Consider the following 21,596-nt stretch of genomic DNA (forward strand, 5'->3'; position numbering starts at 1 on the left):
CATGCACACACACACTCTCACACACACACACACACACACACACACACACACACACACACACACACACACACACACACACACACACACACACACACACACACACACACACACACACACACACCTACACACACACACACACACACACACACACATCAACGTACGCATACTTTCATACACTCCCAGCTCACAAAAAACGTCTTTCAAATTCCCCTTTATTCTCATCTCTATGGAGATAGGCAGTGCTGACTTGCTGGGTTTCTATTCTCTGGTATGGATCTACTCTGTCCACCTTTCTATGCTCTGGTATGGATCTACTCTGTCCACCTTTCTATTCTCTGGTATGGGTCTACTCTGTCCACCTTTCTATTCTCTGGTATGGGTCTACTCTGTCCACCTTTCTATTCTCTGGTATGTGTCTACTCTGTCCACCTTTCTATTCTCTGGTATGTGTCTACTCTGTCCTCCTTTCTATTCTCTGGTATGGGTCTACGCTGTCCACCTTTCTATTCTCTGGTATGTGTCTACTCTGTCCTCCTTTCTATTCTCTGGTATGTGTCTACTCTGTCCTCCTTTCTATTCTCTGGTATGGGTCTACTCTGTCCACCTTTCTATTCTCTGGTATGTGTCTACTCTGTCCTCCTTTCTATTCTCTGGTATGGGTCTACTCTGTCCTCCTTTCTATTCTCTGGTATGGGTCTACTCTGTCCTCCAGTCTCTCTGTCTCATTTGTTAAGCCAGAGAAGATCAATACCAGTAGTTTGACCATAGCTGCTCTCTGGGTTGAGATGACAGCAGGCAGACATACACATACCCTTACATACATAGCTGGTGATGAACTGGACCTTCAGTGTGACATATACAGGATACTATGTGGATTTTATTTCTACATACTGGTATAATAGTTTTGTTACAGAGATATTCCAGTCTTTTGTACGACATGGCTGGATTTATCTGGCTTGAATTCATTTGACTTGGACCAAAACAAAAGGATGTTTTGTAGATGCTTTGTAGAGGATACAGCTGTAATCATCAATACTTTAGAAGCAATGAACATCATGATGGTTCCAAAATGGAGTTTTGAAATGAAGCCTTTCCTATATGAAATGCACAGATGTAGAAGTATTTATCTCAAACTCCGCTCTCTTTTCTTGATCATCCAATCACAACTGTTGCTCCCTCGGAGGAAAGCAACAGATCCAGCGATTGCAGGATCAGGAAAAGAGGGCAGGGTTTGAGACAGGTCAATATTGTTTGTCATTGCTCACAGACCAACGACGCCCTGGGCCCCACGTGGAACTGCCTGTACTTCATCCCGCTCATCATCATCGGCTCCTTCTTTGTCCTCAACCTGGTGCTGGGAGTCCTCTCTGGGTGCGTTCACACACTCCACAACAATATATGGGTTGGGTTTTCTAGTTCATATTCAACAAAGGGTTTATGTTGTTATACGTTATATAGTTGCTGTTATCTTGTGTAGTCGCACCTCTGGCTCTCACCCAGATATCAGTCGCAATTTGATTTGCTCTGAGTTTAAATTATGTTCCAACGGCGCTCCTTGTTCATGCCCTCAGGAGAGGCACTTCTGGCTTGTTTTTCTGCTCCGTTCTGCCGAAGCAAATTTTGATTGGTTTTACAAAATGTGTTTTTGACTGGGGAACTTTCCAAACCTTGAGAGAGCCAAAGGTGTGGCTACACAAGATTATAGTTTTTAATACATGCTAGCATTATGTATTATGTATATAAATACCTTGTGTATTATCTCCATAGACTGTATATATCTGGATATATAAATGGAACCTGAAATAGAAAGGCATGCTCAGTAGAGTGCGAGTAGAGTAGAGTCCACCAGACGGCATGCCCTGATGATAAATATAGCCACAAGCGTAAATTCTGATGTTCAAGATTGTTACGATTTCAAAATAATTTCACACACATGGTTCAACAGTGATTTGTATTGTGCCACACCGATTTATTTTTACATTTGTAATGCCCCTATTGGTAAAGTTTGAAAACATTTGGGGACATGTTTCAAAAGCTTTGGCAAAATTGGCAAACTGGCCAAATTTGCACCAGACCTGCATGCATGTGTTTTGAAATGGTGGTGCTCGCTATTGGGAGATTTCAAAATAGTTTTATACATGTGGTTCAACAGTGTTATGAAACATGTCTTGCATATTTTGTAATGATTGGATACAAGTTTATTGTATTTATAGTCTGATTTGTGTTATGCCACACACGCCTTTTTAATTTATAATGCCCCCTAATGGTGGATTTGAATTAAACATTCAGGGTATAATGTCAGGTAATTATGTGGACGTATTCTGCAAGTTTTGGGATGATTGTTGACTTAAGTCTAATGTCCTGAGCCATGCCCCTTTTGAAGTGCATTGGTCAATATCTTCAAAACACAGTTTAGATATCAACAAGCATTATACAACTTTTGATGAGCTTATTACAGTAATGATTCACAGAAAATGTGGTAGCAATCGGATCTAGGAGGAGATGTAAAAAATGTGTTTTAAAAAAAATGTAAAAGGGTCCTCGAGGTAGATTTTTAGTGTGAGGATATATGGATGTGTGTACCCAGTTTTGTGTACATTGGACCTACAGTGTAGGAGTTATGACCTTTCAAAGTTCAACATTTTGACCTTTAATTATAGTATCAGACTGATTGGTGTAATAATTGCCAACCATATAATAATGCTCTATGTATATGTTATATCTATCTATATATCTAAATATCTTTCATTTGCACTATGTATATATGTTATATTTACCTACACCCATAACCTACTGTAACAATCTCTCATTTGCATTGTGTATCTAATATCATTCTTTTGCACATCCATTGCACCAGACAGTGTTAAGAGATTTATATTCCAGGGTTTATATTTAAAGGTTTTATTTACTTATTTTATTATTTACTGTTATTCTATTTAAGGTGTTTTTGCTAGTTTGTTTACTGCTCTACTGTCATATATTATCTTGATACGTATGTACAGTCCAGAGAGTGTCGCACAGCAAAAGCATTTCACTGCAATGTACATATTATGTTTGTACAGTATGTGACAAATAAACCTAGGTACTTGAGTAGGCCTACTTTGCCTCTATAAGTGTTCCATTGAACAGTAATAGTAGAGGCATCTGACTAGCAGACCTAGAGCGGTTTGACTGGTTTGCTTGATGTCTGGCATGTTTGTAAACCAGGGAGCATACAGTAGTTAGCTGGCTGGTTAGTTGACAGTTTGGTCAGCTGGCTGGCTGGCTGGCAACCTAGCTACTGTCAAGCCAGAGAACATTGTTTTTATACATGCTGTCAGAGTCTATACAAGTTAATGAGCAATCCTCTGTCATGTGGGGAGTTTGCCAAGGAGACACAGAGGGTGGAGAAACGTCTTTATGAAGCAGACAGCAGCAGCCGATAAAGAGTTTTACAGAAAGGTTAATGGGCAAACCTCTGTCATTATGTCCAGGGAGAGATAGGTAGATACCCCTCTTGTCTCTGTCATCTATTCTTGTCTTGTCTGTCTCCCCACTACCTTTCCTCTCTCCTCTCCTCAGCTCTTCTCTCCTCTCCTATCTCCTCCTCTCCTCTCTTCTCTTCTATTTTCCTCTCCTCCTCTCTTCTCTTCTCTTCTCCTCTCTTCTCTTCTATTCTCCTCAGCTCTCCTCTCCTATCCTCTCGCCTCCTGTCTTCTCCTCTCCTCTCCTTAGCTCTCCTCCTCTCCTCTTCTCTCCTCCCATCTCTCCTCAGCTCTCCCCTCCTCCCCTCTCCCTTCATCTCCTCTCCTCTCCCCTCTCTGATGGTGAGGTCAGAGGTCAGACAGAGGCAATAGCTCTTCCCCTCACTGCCACTGTCTCCTGTCAAATAGATTGTTCATCTGAATGAGATCACTGTGATAAATACCAATTAAATCACAAACAAAGGGTGAATACATGATTATGTTGTGTTTGGTCCTGCAGGGAGTTTGCCAAGGAGAGAGAGAGGGTGGAGAACCGCAGATCCTTCATGAAGCTGAGGCAGCAGCAGCAGATAGAGAGGGAGCTGAATGGCTATCGAGCCTGGATCGACACCGCAGGTAGCATTAGTCTCAGTCATTCAACTCCAAGAGTTAAGACCCCTTCATAGTTCAGACATACTGTAGCATTATGCGGACTGGTGTCCGGTAGCATCCACTTGGACTTAAATTAGGCTATACTGGACCTCAGCCACATAGGCTGTCCACGCAGAGTACTGTAGGTTTGAAGGATGAAAGGGTACGGACTGGTCTGTCTACATATGTTTATGTACCCTGTACTTCCAGACTATATTAGTGCCTTTAAGCGATACATGTTTCACTAATAGCTTTGAAACTAATCGTGTCCATTACATAGGAATAATCTAGTCCAGCACATTCATTCACTGACAAAATAATAATGTTTACTTTACCTTGATTAATGCAGTTTACTGACATACAGTAGTTCAGCATGACCGTATAGCCTACTGCACCTACTGTACATGCGCATTTCTAGTACTACTCAAAGCCCTTTACAGTGGCATGATGGCCTAAATTTTTCTGTATACTGTAGGTTTCCCCAGTGGGAATCGAACCCCTAACCCTGGTAGTGTTAGTGCCATGTTCATAGCACCAAGCACTTTACCAATTTACCTACACAAGGCCACATTAAAACCATCATCTGAACCATCACCATCTGCCTTCCATGTCTGATCCGATCTCACTTGTTTCTTTCCAGAGGAGGTGATGCTTGCTGAGGAGAATAAGAACTCAGGACCCTCTGCACTGGACGGTAAGGCAGGCGACATCCGTACTGTCCTTGGTTCTATCTGATTTATGTCTGTATGTTTTACACTTGATGCAAAAGACCTTTTTCAAATCCACTCAGATACTGTGCCGTATTGCCTCTGCTGTGGACTTATGTGACTGAATTTGTGGACATTTGGTTTTCTGTTCAATTGAATTACACTGTTAATGGCTTTTCATTCCTTAATGTCTTGAATTTCGATTAAACCCGTAAGCCTTTCAGGTGTAGGATCTCACATGTGTCTTGAGAACCGAACAGTCTAATGATGCACTTTAATGATGGTTACTGGTCATTGAAAGCAATGGAGTTCTAGTATTCAGAGAAAGTGTTCCAAACAGATTACACCTGAAAGGGCTAAGCCAGAGGACTTGTCTTGTCTATTCTATGTCATTAAACATATACCCAAATTACCTTTTCTTTTGCCTTTTGGGTAGGGCACCTTTCTACCTATTTTGTGTAGAAATGTGTCCTTGTACAATACTTGGAAAATCAACCCTCCAGTATCTTCTTGACTTGTTTAAAGAAGACATGTCCGGCCCATGGGGACATTAACGTGTGTTGTCGGGCCTTACAAATTATTTTGATTTGATTTGGATCTTTTTAAAACTGATGCTGGACACCGGGTGTTTCGCATGCTGTAGCTATGGGCCTATTCTTATCCTATGAACTGCAAGTCTCTGATCTTTCCTCCCCATCAGGCCAATAAAGATTCTATTAAATGTTGATTGATTAATTGGCAGCTCTCAGGAAGTTGCCAGAGTGGAGTACAGGTGGTAACTATGGTGAGAATCCTCTTTTCTTCTGCTCCTGTTCTCTCACCACCTTCACCTTCACCCCCACCCCTTGCTCACGCACACACGTACACACACACACACACACACACACACACACACACACACACACACACACACACACACACACACACACACACACACACACACACACACACACACACACACACACACACACACACACACACACACACACACACAGAGACACACACACACATGTGCACGGGCAATGCCCACACAAATACATACTATAAAATGTAAATGTCCGTTTTCTTGGTTGTTGTTCAACACGGACCGACTTTTGTTTTCATGCCATTCTGACCTCTCTAGGAAATACTCCTCAGCTGTAGTCACAGCAGATACTGTGCAGAGAATCCAGCTGGAAATAAATGCAGAATCTCTTAATAGCTTTGATTAAAAAGAGAGGTGGTGCACCGCTGTTGCCTTAGCAACCACTGGGCTGAAACAGCATCTGTGTGTGTGTGTGTGTGTGTGTGTGTGTGTGTGTGTGTGTGTGTGTGTGTGTGTGTGTGTGTGTGTGTGTGTGTGTGTGTGTGTGTGTGTGTGTGTGTGTGTGTGTGTGTGTGTGTGTGTGTGTGTGTGTGTGTGTGTGTGTGTGTGTGTGTGTGTGTGTGTGTGTGTGTGTGTGTGTGCGTGTGTGCGTGTGAGAGTCTGTGCGTGTGTGTGTGTGTGTGCGTGCGTGTGTGTGTGTGAGAGTCTGTGTGTGTGTGTGTGTGCGTGCGTGCGTGTGTGTGTGTGTGTGTGTGTGTGTGTTTGATCAGTGACTTATTAAAGAAGGTGTCAGAGCAGATATTGATGCATCCAGGGGTTGGATGCTGAGAACCCATGTGGACACAACCACCCAGTCCTTCAATGAAAGTCCACTCAATACACCTCAGGCTTATAGCAGTATGGCATGTTTGCACGGTGTGTACCCTGATTCCACAGCACGCACGCATGGTTTGTCAAGCTGACTGCTACAGTACTTGCTACGACTGAGATTTTGTTGTATATACTGTAATACCAGCAGAGGGTTTGCATTGTTACGCTGGACTCATTATGTCATTGGAATCATTAGATTATCATGCCAACCACATCCCGACAGCTCTGCTATCAGTTTCCTCCTTTTGGCTGCGAGTGTCGAAGGGCTTTGCCGGGGGAAATTATTCAGCATATTTTCTGCCACTGCATATCATTCTGTTTCTGATTATGTTGTTGATCTTAATAGTGCTACAGCATGTTCCAGATAGTTGCCCAGTCTGAATGGTTGGGGGCGACAGTGGCTCGGGAGGTAGAGCAGTCGTCTGGTAATCCGGAGGTTCCCAGTTCGATTGCCGCTCCTCCCGGGCAATGTGTCGAAGTGGCATTGAGCAAGACACTTAACCCCTAATTGCTCCAGATGAGCAGGTTGGCACCTTGCATGGTTGCCTCCGCCGTCTGTGTGTGAATGTGTGAGTGAATGGGTTAAATGTGAGGATAAAAGCGCTATATAAATGCAGCCATTTACCATTTACCATTTATGAATGTTGTTGACTTCTATTGTTCTGTGTGCAGTATGTTTTCTGACTGCTGTGTTGTCCCTCACCATCCACAGTGCTGAAGAGAGCCACCACCATCAAGAGGAGAGGGGCGGACACGGTGTGTCGGGGGGGATCAGGAGAGGAGCAGTATGGTGACATCTCCTCTGTAGGTGAGTGGGCACCGTGGCAGTCAGTACAGACATGATATCAGAGTGAATACTGCAGGGGCATCCTTGGAGCTTGGTGTATAGTACCACGTATGCAATGTCATAAGCTTGAATCACACTCATAACCTCTATTGCATGTCATCCTCTCTCTCTCTCTCTCTCTCTCTCTCTCTCTCTCTCTCTCTCTCTCTCTCTCTCTCTCTCTCTCTCTCTCTCTTCTCTCTCTCTCTCTCTCTTTCGCGCTCTCTCTCTCTCTCTCTCTCTCTCTCTCTCTCTCTCTCTCTCTCTCTCTCTCTCTCTCTCTCTCTCTCTCTCTCTCTCTCCATTACTATGAGGAGAAAAAAAGAGTAAATATGGCACTGCTGCAAGCATGAGTCAAGATGGGGGCAAAGGTCACTGGAGCACCAGGACAGTTGATGCCTTTATTTCTGGTGTAAAATGGACAATACTAACTACATAAAGCACTAAATGGAACAGGACCAAGCTACATTGCAAATTCTCTAGTCAACTATGTGCCTCCTAGAACATTGCGATCATCTACTACTGGTCTATTGAAGTTTCCAAGCCACAGTCTAAGGAAAATCGGGCATGCAGCCTTTGCAAACTATGCACCAAAGTTATGGAACACACTACCTATGGACATTAAGGAAGCTAGATCTCTTAATATTTAAAAAAAAATAAGCTAAAAACGTACCTCTTCACCATAGCCTTCTAATACATTGATTGTACTGTAGCACTATTTTACTCTGTCCATTCTATTGCATAATTTGACTATCTATTCTATTCTACAATTTTATTGCACTGTATTATTTTACTCTGTCTATTACTTTTTATTACAGGTTCAAAACTGTCAGGTATTAAACTGTGTGGGTATCAAACAAGAGACTGTCAGGCTTTAAAACTGTGTAGGACCCAGGCCTAGAACTGCACGCTGAGAGGGAGGTTTGCCCTGGGTGGGAGGTTCGAAGGGTCAAAGTGGGTATAAAACAGGAGGGAAGACTGTCAAGTTTTAAACTGTGGATACCAAACAGAGAAGGTAAAGACAACTTTGAACTGTTGAACAGTAATCCAGAACTATTTTATTGCACTGTAAAAAAAATGTAATCTATTCTATTCTACAAATTATTGCACTGCACTATTGCACTATTTTACTGTATTTTATCTTACGCTTTTTATTATTGTCTATGAATCAAACCATAAACAAAGTGGCCTGTTGGGGTGTTAAACTGTGTCTGCACTTTATGTGCTCATTTTATGCCTGTCTTTTTTCTGTTGTGAAGCACTTTGAGCTGCAGTTTCTGTATGAAAGGTGCTATACAAATAAAGTTTATTATTATTATTATTACATCTTCATCAGAATCAAGGCTGTGACAATGTCTACAACTAAATATGAGTCAATACGCTTTATGGCACCAGTGATGAAGGCTTCAACTGTCTGTGTGCATTGTGTGATATCTTCCCTGTCCTGTTGCACTGTGATGCTCCTGAGAGGCTGATTGATTGATTGATTGAAAACTTTATTAACAGATTGCAGAATGGGTACAATACAGTACGGCTCAATACACACAATTGTTAAGGGGATGCAGACCAGAGAAAGACTTTCGTCCTGTTTACATCAGGGTCCCCCCATTTTCAATTCATCATAACATTTATGACATACACGACATACAAATATACCGTACTGTTTATTTACAGACAGAGTTTCTAAAAGAGAATATATACATTTGAGGGGGAGGAAACTGTACATTGGGGAGGGGGGGGGGTTTGGACATTTACTGGGGCCAGTTTCGAATTGCGGCCTCCCATAGGTGCTCTTTTAGAGCGGTTTTGAAGGTGGGTAGGGATTCACATTATTTTACGGCTGTGGGTAGGTAGGGTGTTCCACATTGTTGTGGCATAATTGCAAAACGTGTTTAGTCCCTTGTTTGAGCCGAATCTGGGTTGGACATGATTTGTGGAACTCCCTCTGGTGTTGTGGTCATGGTATTCACTGACCTTTGGGAAGTATTTCGACATGTACATGGGTACCTTAGTGGTGTAGTGTATCTTGTAGACCAGGCCCATTGCAAGTTGCTGTACTCTGTCGTCTACTCCAGTGGTTCCCAAAGTGGGGGTCGCGGGGAGGTCGCCAGATGATTTAAAAAAAAAATTAAAAAATAAAGATTTCTAAAAAAAATACGTTTTTTTTTTTTTATAAATTCTTTTAGTCAGGCCACTGAACATAGAAGCATGCCAGGCCAGGCCAGTGTTTCTAGTTGCAGCGGCGCAATAGTTAGATAACCTAGGTGGGGAACAATCAGGAGATCACTGAAACTCACACAAGTTGGAGAACTATCTCTCTCTCTCTCTTGCTCACACACACACAAAGGGAGCCGCATGTGATTGGTGGAAGCGGGACCCTTACAAAAAACTAAAAATCCATAAAAATCTGTTGTTGCTAATCATTGACACATGCTAGCCTGTAATAATCCCCCCCAGAAAAATCTACTTTGCTATATTGCAAATATATGCCATCACACACACTGGCATTTAAAGGGTTAGAATTATAAAATGAATATGTGGTGTTATGATCAGGGCTGAAGTTGAATAAAATATTGAAAATAATACAATTTGACATTACAAAAAAAAACTGAAAATCCATCAAAATCAGTATTGTTGCTAATCATACATATGCTAGCCTGTTTTTTAACAATAATTTGTGATGCCATCACAAACACTGGCATTTAAAGGGTACAAATAAAAAAAAATGCCTGCACCAGAATCCAGGAAATGAAGTCTTTGTAACAATAAATGTCCTGTTGGGGGACCCCCAGACCCCCTGCTTAAAAAGTGGCCTGACTGGGGCTATATTTCACACTATATTTCATGGCCTGAATGATTTCCCCAGTCCGGCCCTGGTTAAAAGCCTCCAATGCTTATTAGTGTGTGTACGTTTTGAACGTTTGCATGTTTCAACCATACATTTCCATTTATAAAAAATAAATAAATGTTTTATAATATATATACTGTGATGCTCCTGAGATGTTGGACAGTCTTGTTGCACTGTGATGCTCCTGAGATGCTGGACTGTCTTGTTGCACTGTGATGCTCCTGAGATGTTGGACAGTCTTGTCGCACTGTGATGCTCCTGAGATGTTGGACAGTCTTGTTGCACTGTGATGCTATTGAGATGCTGGACAGTCTTGTCGCACTGTGATGCTCCTGAGATGTTGGACAGTCTTGTTGCACTGTGATGCTCCTGAGATGTTGGACAGTCTTGTTGCACTGTGATGCTCCTGAGATGTTGGACAGTCTTGTTGCACTGTGATGCTTCTGAGATGTTGGACAGTCTTGTTGCACTGTGATGCTATTGAGATGCTGGACAGTCCTGTTGCACTGTGATGCTCCTGAGATGTTGGACAGTCTTGTTGCACTGTGATGCTCCTGAGATGTTGGACAGTCTTGTTGCACTGTGATGCTATTGAGATGTTGGACAGTCTTGTTGCACTGTGATGCTATTGAGATGCTGGACAGTCCTGTTGCACTGTGATGCTATTGAGATACTGGACAGTCCTGTTGCACTGTGATGCTCCTGAGATGTTGGACAGTCTTGTTGCACTGTGATGCTTCTGAGATGTTGGACAGTCTTGTTGCACTGTGATGCTATTGAGATGCTGGACAGTCTTGTTGCACTGTGATGCTCCTGAGATGCTGGACAGTCTTGTTGCACTGTGATGCTCCTGAGATGCTGGACAGTCTTGTTGCACTGTGATGCTCCTGAGATGTTGGACAGTCTTGTTGCACTGTGATGCTCCTGAGATGTTGGACAGTCTTGTTGCACTGTGATGCTCCTGAGATGTTGGACAGTCTTGTTGCACTGTGATGCTCCTGAGATGCTGGACAGCCTGTCTTGTTGCACTGTGATGCTCCTGAGATGCTGGACAGCCTGTCTTGTTGCCTTGTGTCTTGCGGTAGATGATGTGTGAGTCACGATCAATTATGGCCACACACACACATCCACAATGTGTCAAACTGGCTTTCTTTATTATCATCTCTCTCTCTCTCTCTCTCTCTCTCTTTTTACTCCCCTCCCCCCAGGTCATGGTCCCATGGCCAGAGCCAGTATCAGGAGCACTAAGCGCGGTCCTACAGCGTATTTCCGCCGTAAAGAGCGTCTGCTGCGCGTGTCCATCCGTCGCATGGTGAAGACGCACACCTTCTACTGGACAGTGCTGGGCCTGGTGGCCCTCAACACACTGTGTGTCGCCATCGTCCACCACGACCAGCCACTTTGGCTTTCCGACTTCCTCTGTGAGTCAGGCCTCACTTCCCCCTGGTGCTTCCTGCTGGCAGGGGAGTCATCTTTATCTGACATGGAATGTGATCAGGGCCCATATTCATTCAGGAATATGAGCGCTCCCACTTGAGTTACTGTATCTTTTTGTATGAATAGCATTTTGCTGTAAATGGATGTGACTATGGAAGTTGTGGTTGTGGTGGTTGTTGTTGTTGTTGTTGTGGTGGTAATCAATGTTTTGTCACTGTCTGTCATTATTGTTGCTGCAGTCTTTGTCGTTTATTTTCCAAAATATGTTTATGCCAGCATGGTTTCTGTTGTTGTCATTCCAGACTGGGCAGAATTCCTGTTTCTATTTCTGTTCCTGACTGAGATGTTTCTGAAGATGTACAGCCTGGGACCACGCCTCTACTTCCACTCTTCCTTCAACCGCTTTGACTGCATCGTCAGTCTCTCTCTCTCTCTCTCTCTCTCTCTCTCTCTCTCTCTCTCTCTCTCTCTCTCTCTCTCTCTCTCTCTCTCTCTCTCTCTCTCTCTCTCTCTCTCTCTCTCTGGCTTGTCCACTCTATATATCACAATATATATGTGGTCTGTGGTGGCCTACTGCACCCCATTAATGTTGAACTGAAACATCGATCACAGCATACAGCCACACGGGGCGCCACAGACACATTTACAAGTAAAACAAAACGTGCACAAGGATGAGTCCCTACTCCCTATGCATAGTCCAGACGTGCACAAGGATGAGACATTGGGATGTATTCCTCTTTGTCTCTCTGTCCTTCACCCCCCCCCCTCATCTCTCTCTCTCTCTCTCTAGTCCAGTGGGGGTGGGTGTGCACTAGCTCTATTGAGATTTGTATGTATGTACAAAGCTCTATAACGAACCGCCGCAGATTCTGAGGGTTAAGTCAATAACTCGTCCTAACTAATTATTGCAAGTTCGCATTGTGTTTTCAAAGGGATCAACAGAAAGAGTCTCCACAAAGGCCAGTGGGGTGAAAACACAAGCCGATGCTGAAATACAATTACCCTTTTCTCTCCAAAGTCTCCTTTCAGATCCTCCAGCCGAGCTGTTCATTTCTGGTAATGGCGCCTTCTTCTGTGGTTTTCTGGGAAAGTCATTAAGTCATTAAGGCGGCATTACTTGAAATAAACAGCTCGGCTCGAGGATTTGAAAAGAGACTTCAGAGAGAAAAGGGTAATTTTATCCTGTATTTCAGCAGCGGCTTTTGTTTTCACCCCACCGGCATTTTGTGGAGACTCTTTGTCGAGCTTTCTGTTGATCCCTTCAAAAACACAATGCGAAGCAATAATTCGTTTGGACGAGTGTTAAGTTAACCCTCAGAATCCGCGGCGGTTCGTTATAGCTTTGTTTATACAGTACATACAATACATACAGTACATATAATACATACAGTAAATACAAAGCTCAATAGAGCTAGCTGTGCACATGTATACCATACATGTGTGTGTTTTCTTTGAGGCTAACCTATGGCCTACTGTACCTCTGTATACATCCAGGTGATTGTGGGCAGCATCTTGGAGGTCCTATGGGGTTTCTTCAGGCCTGGTACTTCTTTTGGCATCAGTGTCCTGCGCGCTCTTCGACTGCTGAGGATCTTCAAGATCACCAAGTCAGTGTTCCAGCCTTCCTCACTTTAGTCTGGCCCCTCCTTCACAGATGATCTCCACTCCACTGAAGACAGTGAAACCTGTTGTGATTGGAGCATAGAGAAAAACCGTCAGGGCTTGAGATAGGTCAATTGACAATAGTACAGAGTTGCTATCGTGACTATTTCATCAAGGCATACCGAGTTTAAAACTGCACGCAAATTTCCTAAATGTAGTCGAGTGATTTGATGGCATAGCTTAATAAACTACAGCCTTCACATCGTTTTTTTCTCTCAGAGACAAATCCAGAATTGTTTTCATGCACTATACGCAAGCCTACATAAATGATGGAAGAGTATAACATTTTCATAACCATTCACTGTTGAGTCGTTTTGAAAATGTTTCTAAAACCATGTTTCAAATATTTTCGTAACCCCTGAATGTGTGGATTTGATGGTTTTACCTTTTAAAAAACAAAAATGTGTCAAGTATGTGTGAGGCATATGTGTCTTAGTTTGGCTGTTATCCAGCAGTTCCTTCGAATTACCCTAACAGAGAGATATGAAATGATTAGATATTAATGTAAGTTATGTAAGAGTGTAATGTAAAAGTCATCGTATGGATTTGTGTTTTTTTGTGGCTGCATGGTGCATTGTGATTGGCTAGGTACTGGGCATCTCTGAGGAACCTGGTCGTCTCTCTAATGAACTCAATGAAGTCCATCATCTCCCTCATCTTCCTCCTCTTCCTCTTTCTCGTCGTCTTCGCGCTGCTTGGCATGCAACTCTTTGGTGGCAGGTAACAAGACCATAGTGTTTTAGTGCCTGAGTAGATTAATAGTGGAACAGTCCTATGGAAATGTGTCCTCCATTTCAATGCTCCCCATGTCCCTCTGTTCATGATTTTTATTTTATTTTTTTTATCCACTTTTGCTCCCATTTTTTTCTATATTTTCTCCCATCCCAATTTCGTATCATCCAATTCAACCCTCCCCTGACACGGACGCTGTTTCTTGCCTCCCACAAGCCGGCTGCAATGTGGACTAAGTCATACATAGCACAAGTCCCCTCCGGTACTTGAGGTAACAGCAGTCACATCTTTTCACCTGCGCAGCTCGATCTCTCAGTGGCGAGGAGTAACGCGTGGGAGGCTCACGCTGCCCCCGACACTTCCTGATTCTACTGTGCAGGCGCACCAACCGACCTGTAGGAGTCGCTGCCCACAACGCCCGATCCCCACCCATCAGTTTCCCACCCCCTAATACGGCCAATGTGTATTAGTACGGACGACCAGCTAAACTGAAAGCAAATGTGGAGCGCTGGGCTCGAACAGGCGAGCCCAGCGTCTCCAGCATTTCGTGGCGAGCGCCTTGCCCACTACGTCACGTAGCCGCCCTCTGTTCATGAGTTTCTAACGGAACAAAGCAAGAAAACTAAGCCAGGAGTAGGCTGACGTGAAATCGATTTGACAGGACATAATGAAGACAATTAAGCATCAGATATTCTTCTCTCCGGGCGGTCAGGTGGCGTAGCGGAGATTGCGCTCGTCACCAATGCAAGAGGCTGCGGTCTCGACTCCCGGAGTCAGCATTGCCTTGGCTTGGGCTGATCGTCATACTAACTCGTTTGGCTGGGTTAGGGGGAGGGAAGCCGTGGGTGGGGATCTGGCGTTGTGGACAGCAACGCCTACAGGTCAGGTCTGGGCGCTTGCTCAGCGGAGGCAGGACTTGATAAAAAAAAATTTAAATAAGATATCTAACCCTAACTAACCTTACTGTCATGCACTTGTCCTAATAAACTAACCTACACTGTAGCACTCAACACTTTGATGAACATTGTTACTCAGCTGATAGAGTTGTGCCCTTCCTGATGACTTGTCGTACAGAACTTGTAAGTCGCTTTGGATAAAAGCGTCAGCTAAATGACTAAATGTAAATGTAAATGTTGATGAAGGCAGCGTGACCTCCCACGCGTTACACTTCACCTATGAGAGCCCTCGCTGCCAGGTGAAAAAAGAGTCACTGGCTGTCGCCGCACGTGTCGGAGGAAGCGTGCGGATGACTTCAGGATTCCCTTGTACCGACCAGTAGGAGAACATGCGCACAACAAACAGGTAGGGGGAATTGGCACAACGACTAAATTGGGACGGGGAGAAAACGGGGGGAAATCTGAGAATAAAAAAGAGGATAAAAAAATAAAGATATTCTTCTCTCCCACACTCACTGGTCAGTAAACATCTCCCAGCAGGCCCTAATAAATATGCATTCACAAACCTACGTAGCTAAGGAGGCTAATGTAGAGCCCACAGTATCCTTATTGGATGCAGTGATGCATTCATTTTCAAATCATGTTTGAGAACTCCCAAGCCGTTCCTCCATTACTTATGTTACGGCCTGGTCTTGTCTGGCCTCCCCGGACACTGTGGAGGAGATGGAGCATCCTATGGTGCGTGTCCTGTACTATGAGATCCTCTTGGAGAGCAGTAAGCTACGTAGAGATTTAAGCCACTTTGCCACAGCTGATGTTCCGTTGTTCTCCCCTGAGTAGAGGACTGTTTCCAAGAAGCTGTCACTTCAATAAAGGCCATACAAGGATGGAAGACAGACATGGCCTTGTGTTTGAACTGGCCTCTAAAATACACAGCGTACAGAGAAAAGAGCTTTCAGCCAGTAGGAGTGGAAGAGAATCGATTTCGTTGACAGGAGGAAAGTTAAAGGGATTGTTCAGATTTTTTGCCACAAAGCAATACATCATCATCATCATCATCATCATCATCATCATCATCATCGTCATCATCGTCATCATCATCATCATCATCATTTATTCTCGAAAATACAATTGAGGTCACCCTCATTTTCAATGTCGTGGAGACTTTACAGACATTTCAATGCACACATTTCTACAATATAACAATAATAAATATTAATAACTATCTATATAGTACTCTTCACACATGGACCACATACAATGTCAATGGGGTCAACCTCTTGTCTGTACAAGCTGACTGAAGATAACTGAAATCTACTTTGGTTGCACTGTGTTATTTCTTGGGGTATTGAACCCAATATGCAGTACAGAGCAAAGATAGACAGGTCTTGTTCAAACCCAGTCTTGGGTATATTTAATAAATATAGAATGGTTGAGTATTCAGGCAGGGGTCGATACACAGAGGGAGCACTCGTACAGTCCAGGGGTGTGCGCGGGACAAGAGAGTCAGACAGGCAGGGGTCGATACACAGGAATGGAGTAGTCAGAGCGGGTACAGGGGGGTTAGCCAGGCAGGGATCCAGACGGGTGCAGGTCCTCATACATTCCATGAAAGGCAAGGAGAGTTTGTCAGGCAGGCAGGGGTCAGAGCACGTCTTTGTCGGGAGCCAGAGAACAGGGTGAGGAGCCAGGTAAGACTGCGGGGAAGGATGAGAACAAGGATTAGACACGGTCAAAGAACAATGGGCTAGAGAACAATACGAGAGAGAGAGAGAGAGCAGAATAACACGACTAACTGGGAAATACGAAGTTACGATCTGGCAGCAGCCTCATGACATCTGGGGCAGCGTTATATTACTAACATAATTGGCACACACGTCAATCAGCTGCTCCACTGAGAGCATCACACCTGCATTCTGCAGAGAGAGAGAGAGAGAGAGAGAGAGAGAGAGAGAGAGAGAGAGAGGACAACGAGAGCTTTCGATCACCGTTGGAATTTTTCCGAACGACACTTCCCAAAAGCCTCAATGGGGTTTCAAGCACATTACTTCTGTATGCATTTTTTTAATATCTCTTATTATTCGGGATAATAAACCACAAAACGTAACGTTATTGACATATATTGAAGCGCAGTTAGTTCCTCTTCCCTATTTTTAGCATGTACTGTAGCAAATCCAGACAGTGCTGGTTAGCCTTCGGGATAGGTGTTAGTTGGACAATGCCTAGGCTAACCGGCACTGTCCGCTTCCATTCATTGTGCTAAGCTAGGCTAACATGCAGACAGATAGCTTTCTACTGAACTCAGGGCGGCTACGTGGCGCAGTGGGCAAGGCGCTCGCAACGAATGCTGGAGACTAGGCTCGAACAGGATGCCTCCTGTTCGAGCCCCGCTCTCCACATTGCTTTCAGTTTAGCTGGTCGTCCACAGTAATACACATTGGCCATATTACGGGGAGGGAAACTGAAGGGTGGGGATCGGGCGTTGTGGACAGCGACTCCTACAGGTCGGTTGGTGCGCCTGCACAGTAGAAACAAGAAGCGACGGGGGCGGGGCCCTCCAAAGCCCAGACCCCCGACGCTGAAAGATCGAGCCGCGCAGGTGCGACGGCTGTTACCTCGAGTATCGGAGGGGACTCGTGCTATGTATGACTTAGTCCACATTGCAGCCGGCTTGTGGGAGGCAAGAAACAACGTTCGAAGACAGGGGATGGTTGAATTGGACGATATGAAAATTGGGATGGGAGAAAAAATAGAAAAATGGGAGAAAAAGTGGATACAAAAAAAAAGCTTTCTACTGAACTCACAGAGAGGAAACTGGTATCTATCTTCTTGTCTCTCTCTGGAGAAGACGATAAGCTAATTCCCCAAAATGTTGTTGTGTTCCTTTAAGTAGCAAATAGGGCTAGAAAAAACAGAACTATCCATTTAATATATGAGGGGCCGTTTAGGCATATTAATAGACCTGGCTGAACGTTCTCCATCATCATGTGTGTCATATGTGCCTCTCAGGTTCATCTTTGAAGACTACACTCCAACAAATTTTGACACCTTTCCTTCTGCCATCATGACTGTCTTTCAGGTCAGTGGCTACTTTGTTATTTGCACTGTAATTATATAACCTGGACCCAATGAAATCCTATTGGTAAATGGAGAAAATGTATACCTGTTTTCATATTGTGATCCAATGTATATGTGTGATTTTCCATTCTAAACCAATAAATTATTCAATCAATCAATCAATCAATCAATCAACCCGAAGTCATACAGTCAACTAAATCACAATGTGTCAATGTGTAACCCTAACCCTACATTGTAATTACGCTGTGTGTGTGTGTGTGTGTGTGTGTGTGTGTGTGTGTGTGTGTGTGTGTGTGTGTGTGTGTGTGTGTGTGTGTGTGTGTGTGTGTGCGTGTGCGTGCGTGTGTGTGTGTGTTGTTTTCCCAGATCCTGACTGGGGAGGACTGGAACGAGGTGATGTACGATGGCATCCGTTCTCAGGGAGGAGTCAGGACTGGCATGTGGACCTCCATCTACTTCATAGTTCTCACCCTGTTTGGAAACTGTATCCTTCCTCACACTCGCCTCCGGAACAGAGTTTTATATTTATATTCGGATTGATGACACACAGCCATGGAGGGAAACTTATGCACTAACCACAATGGCTGGTAAATCCCCAATTCTGCTTCATGTTACCTTTATTTAACACATTTCGAATAGAATACCTTTGAATAGAATATGGGCACTTGAGGATAGTTGGTTATCTGCCAAAGTGGCTGTTTGAAGTAAAGACACCGTCCAGCCACAGCCAAAATGTACAAGCATTTGGCTGGAGGCTGATGTTAAAGGAAGGATTATGGGAATGCACTTACCATCCTTTCCAGAGTCAGAAAAGAAGATGGATACAAATTTCATCTCTGCATTCAGTAGAAAGCTATCCGGCTGCAAACTAGCCTAGCTTAGCACAAATGGAAGGGGATACGGATCAGCTAACCTAGATGTTGGCCAAAAACACCTCTCAAAGAGTTTAGGGTATCCGCTTCCATTCATTTGTGGTAAACTAGGTTAGCATGCCGCCAGATAGCGTTCTACTGAATGCACAGAGAGAGGAAATCTATCTTCTTGTCTGACTCTGGAGAGGATGGTAAGCGCATAGAGTATAATTAATCTCAAATGGTAGGGAATGGAATAGGGTAATCTACCCAGACAACCTTGGCTAAGGTGCTGGACATGACACTAGTGACTAGTCCATAGAAAAGAAGACACTTCCACACATACAGCATTCATTTAATGAAATATATTGAGCTTTTCAGTCAAATTACCTTCCGCAGAGTTTTAAGCGGCTGTGAATGAATAATTCATAGCGTAAAATACCCTAGATTATATGGTTGACAGTTGACCTTGACCTTGACCTGACTCTAACCAGACACACTGTTGAATGTCTTCTTGGCCATTGCCGTGGACAACCTGGCCAATGCACAGGAACTGACCAAGGTATTGGTTGTTGTGATAGTGTTTCTTATAATAGGTTTGTTGTATTGGTGTTGTAATTTAATTTTTATTTTTAAGAGGTTGGTTTTATTAGCGTTGTAATGTGTTTCTTGTAATAGAGCCTCCTATAGATATAATATTATGGTGCTGGCTCTGTTTTATTTCTTTTATTCTCTGTGATGCCACATTCCTCTCTTCTCCTCTCCCCTCCCCTTCTCTCCTCCTTTCCTTTCTTCTCTTCTCCTCTCCTGTCCTCTGACCAGGATGAAGAGGAGGCGGAGGCGGCATTCAACCAGAAACATGCCCTCCAGAAGGCTAAGGAGGTTGGGCCCATGTCCTCCCTCATGTCTGAGTAAGTGCTGTATGCAGCCGCTCTCCGTGCCTGACCCTCCCCTCCCCTGCCACCACTGCCCTCCTTCCCCAGGGATGGTCTAACAAGTACTAACCAACACCAACACTGAGCATAACTCAGCAGGGGTCACTGTAGCCTGACACGTCAGACCTATGGTAAGCTAGCTCTCCATTGGTTCTGAAAGCGGCACATTGAGAAATAAACAAATAGCTTGCTGGCGAAAATAGTCGTCAATAAAGTCAATTTGACTTACCATGGTGATGTGTTGGTGTCTTGTCTCTCATGCCACACTGAATTGTAAACATTAATAAAAGCCCCTGTCTGATGGCACATTGACAGCCTGTTGCCTTGGTAACACACATATCAATTAAGAAATTATTAATGTTTTCACAGTGCCATGAATTCATTTGTGCCATGAGAGTATAAAAATCTGCCCCTCTCGCTAACACAGACTCTACTGCTTGTATGGCCTCAACTGTTAGCACAGCCTCTACTGCTAGCACAGCCTCTACTGTTAGCACAGCCTCTACTGCTAGCACAGCTTCAACTGCTAGCACAGCCTCTACTGCTAGCACAGCTTCTACTGCTAGCACAGCTTCAACTGCTAGCACAGCCTCAACTGCTAGCACAGCTTCAACTGCTAGCACGGCTTCAACTGCTAGCACAGCCTCTACTGCTAGCACAGTCTCAACTGCTAGCACAGCCTCTACTGCTAGCACAGCCTCTACTGTTAGCACAGCCTCTACTGCTAGCACAGCCTCTACTGTTAGCACAGCCTCTACTGCTAGCACAGCTTCAACTGCTAGCACAGCCTCTACTGCTAGCACAGCTTCTACTGCTAGCACAGCTTCAACTGCTAGCACAGCTTCAACTGCTAGCACAGCCTCAACTGCTAGCACAGCTTCAACTGCTAGCACGGCTTCAACTGCTAGCACAGCCTCTACTGCTAGCACAGCTTCAACTGCTAGCACGGCTTCAACTGCTAGCACAGCTTCAACTGCTAGCACAGCCTCTACTGCTAGCACAGCTTCAACTGCTAGCACAGCCTCTACTGCTAGCACAGCTTCAACTGCTAGCACGGCTTCAACTGCTAGCACAGCTTCAACTGCTAGCACAGCCTCTACTGCTAGCACAGCTTCAACTGCTAGCACAGCCTCTACTGCTAGCACAGCCTCTACTGTTAGCACAGCTTCAACTGCTAGCACAGCCTCTACTGCTAGCACAGCCTCTACTGTTAGCACAGCTTCAACTGCTAGCACGACTTCAACTGCTAGCACAGCCTCTACTGTTAGCACAGCTTCAACTGCTAGCACAGCCTCTACTGCTAGCACAGCTTGAACTGCTAGCACAGCTTCAACTGCTAGCACAGCTTCAACTGCTAGCACAGCCTCTACTGCTAGCACAGCCTCTACTGCTAGCACAGCTTCAACTGCTAGCACAGCTTCAACTGCTAGCACAGCTTCAACTGCTAGCACAGCTTCAACTGCTAGCACAGCCTCTACTGCTAGCACAGCCTCTACTGCTAGCACAGCTTCAACTGCTATCACAGCTTCAACTGCTATCACAGCTTCAACTGCTAGCACAGCTTCAACTGCTAGCACAGCCTCTACTGCTAGCACAGCCTCTACTGCTAGCACAGCTTCAACTGCTAGCACAGCCTCTACTGCTAGCACAGCCTCTACTGCTAGCACAGCCTCTACTGCTAGCACAGCCTCTACTGCTAGCACAGCCTCTACTGCTTGCACAGCCTCTACTGCTAGCACAGCCTCTACTGCTAGCACAGCTTCAACTGCTAGCACATCACTTCTGCTACTGCTAGCACCATATCTACAGTCAGCATTACTGCTAGCACCATGTCTACTGCCAGTAGGCCTATTGC

General features: G+C 44.4%; 1 protein-coding gene across 1 annotated transcript in view; it reads left to right on the forward strand.

The window, feature by feature from the left end:
- The window catches only part of cacna1ea (calcium channel, voltage-dependent, R type, alpha 1E subunit a), a gene marked incomplete at both ends in the record, with an annotated part of 286,740 nt that overhangs the window by 234,195 nt on the left and 30,949 nt on the right, over positions 1–21,596 (forward strand). Inside the window, 13 exon segments of the mRNA XM_084308451.1 lie at positions 1,268–1,371; positions 3,964–4,079; positions 4,735–4,788; positions 5,544–5,585; positions 7,189–7,284; positions 11,359–11,571; positions 11,890–12,002; positions 13,082–13,194; positions 13,838–13,969; positions 17,887–17,956; positions 18,322–18,439; positions 19,301–19,368; positions 19,629–19,717. Coding sequence (XP_084164577.1) covers positions 1,268–1,371; positions 3,964–4,079; positions 4,735–4,788; positions 5,544–5,585; positions 7,189–7,284; positions 11,359–11,571; positions 11,890–12,002; positions 13,082–13,194; positions 13,838–13,969; positions 17,887–17,956; positions 18,322–18,439; positions 19,301–19,368; positions 19,629–19,717 — 1,328 coding nt within the window.

Source organism: Notolepis coatsorum (assembly GCF_963971535.1).
Source record: "Notolepis coatsorum genome assembly, chromosome: 2".
Taxonomy (NCBI): domain Eukaryota; kingdom Metazoa; phylum Chordata; class Actinopteri; order Aulopiformes; family Paralepididae; genus Notolepis; species Notolepis coatsorum.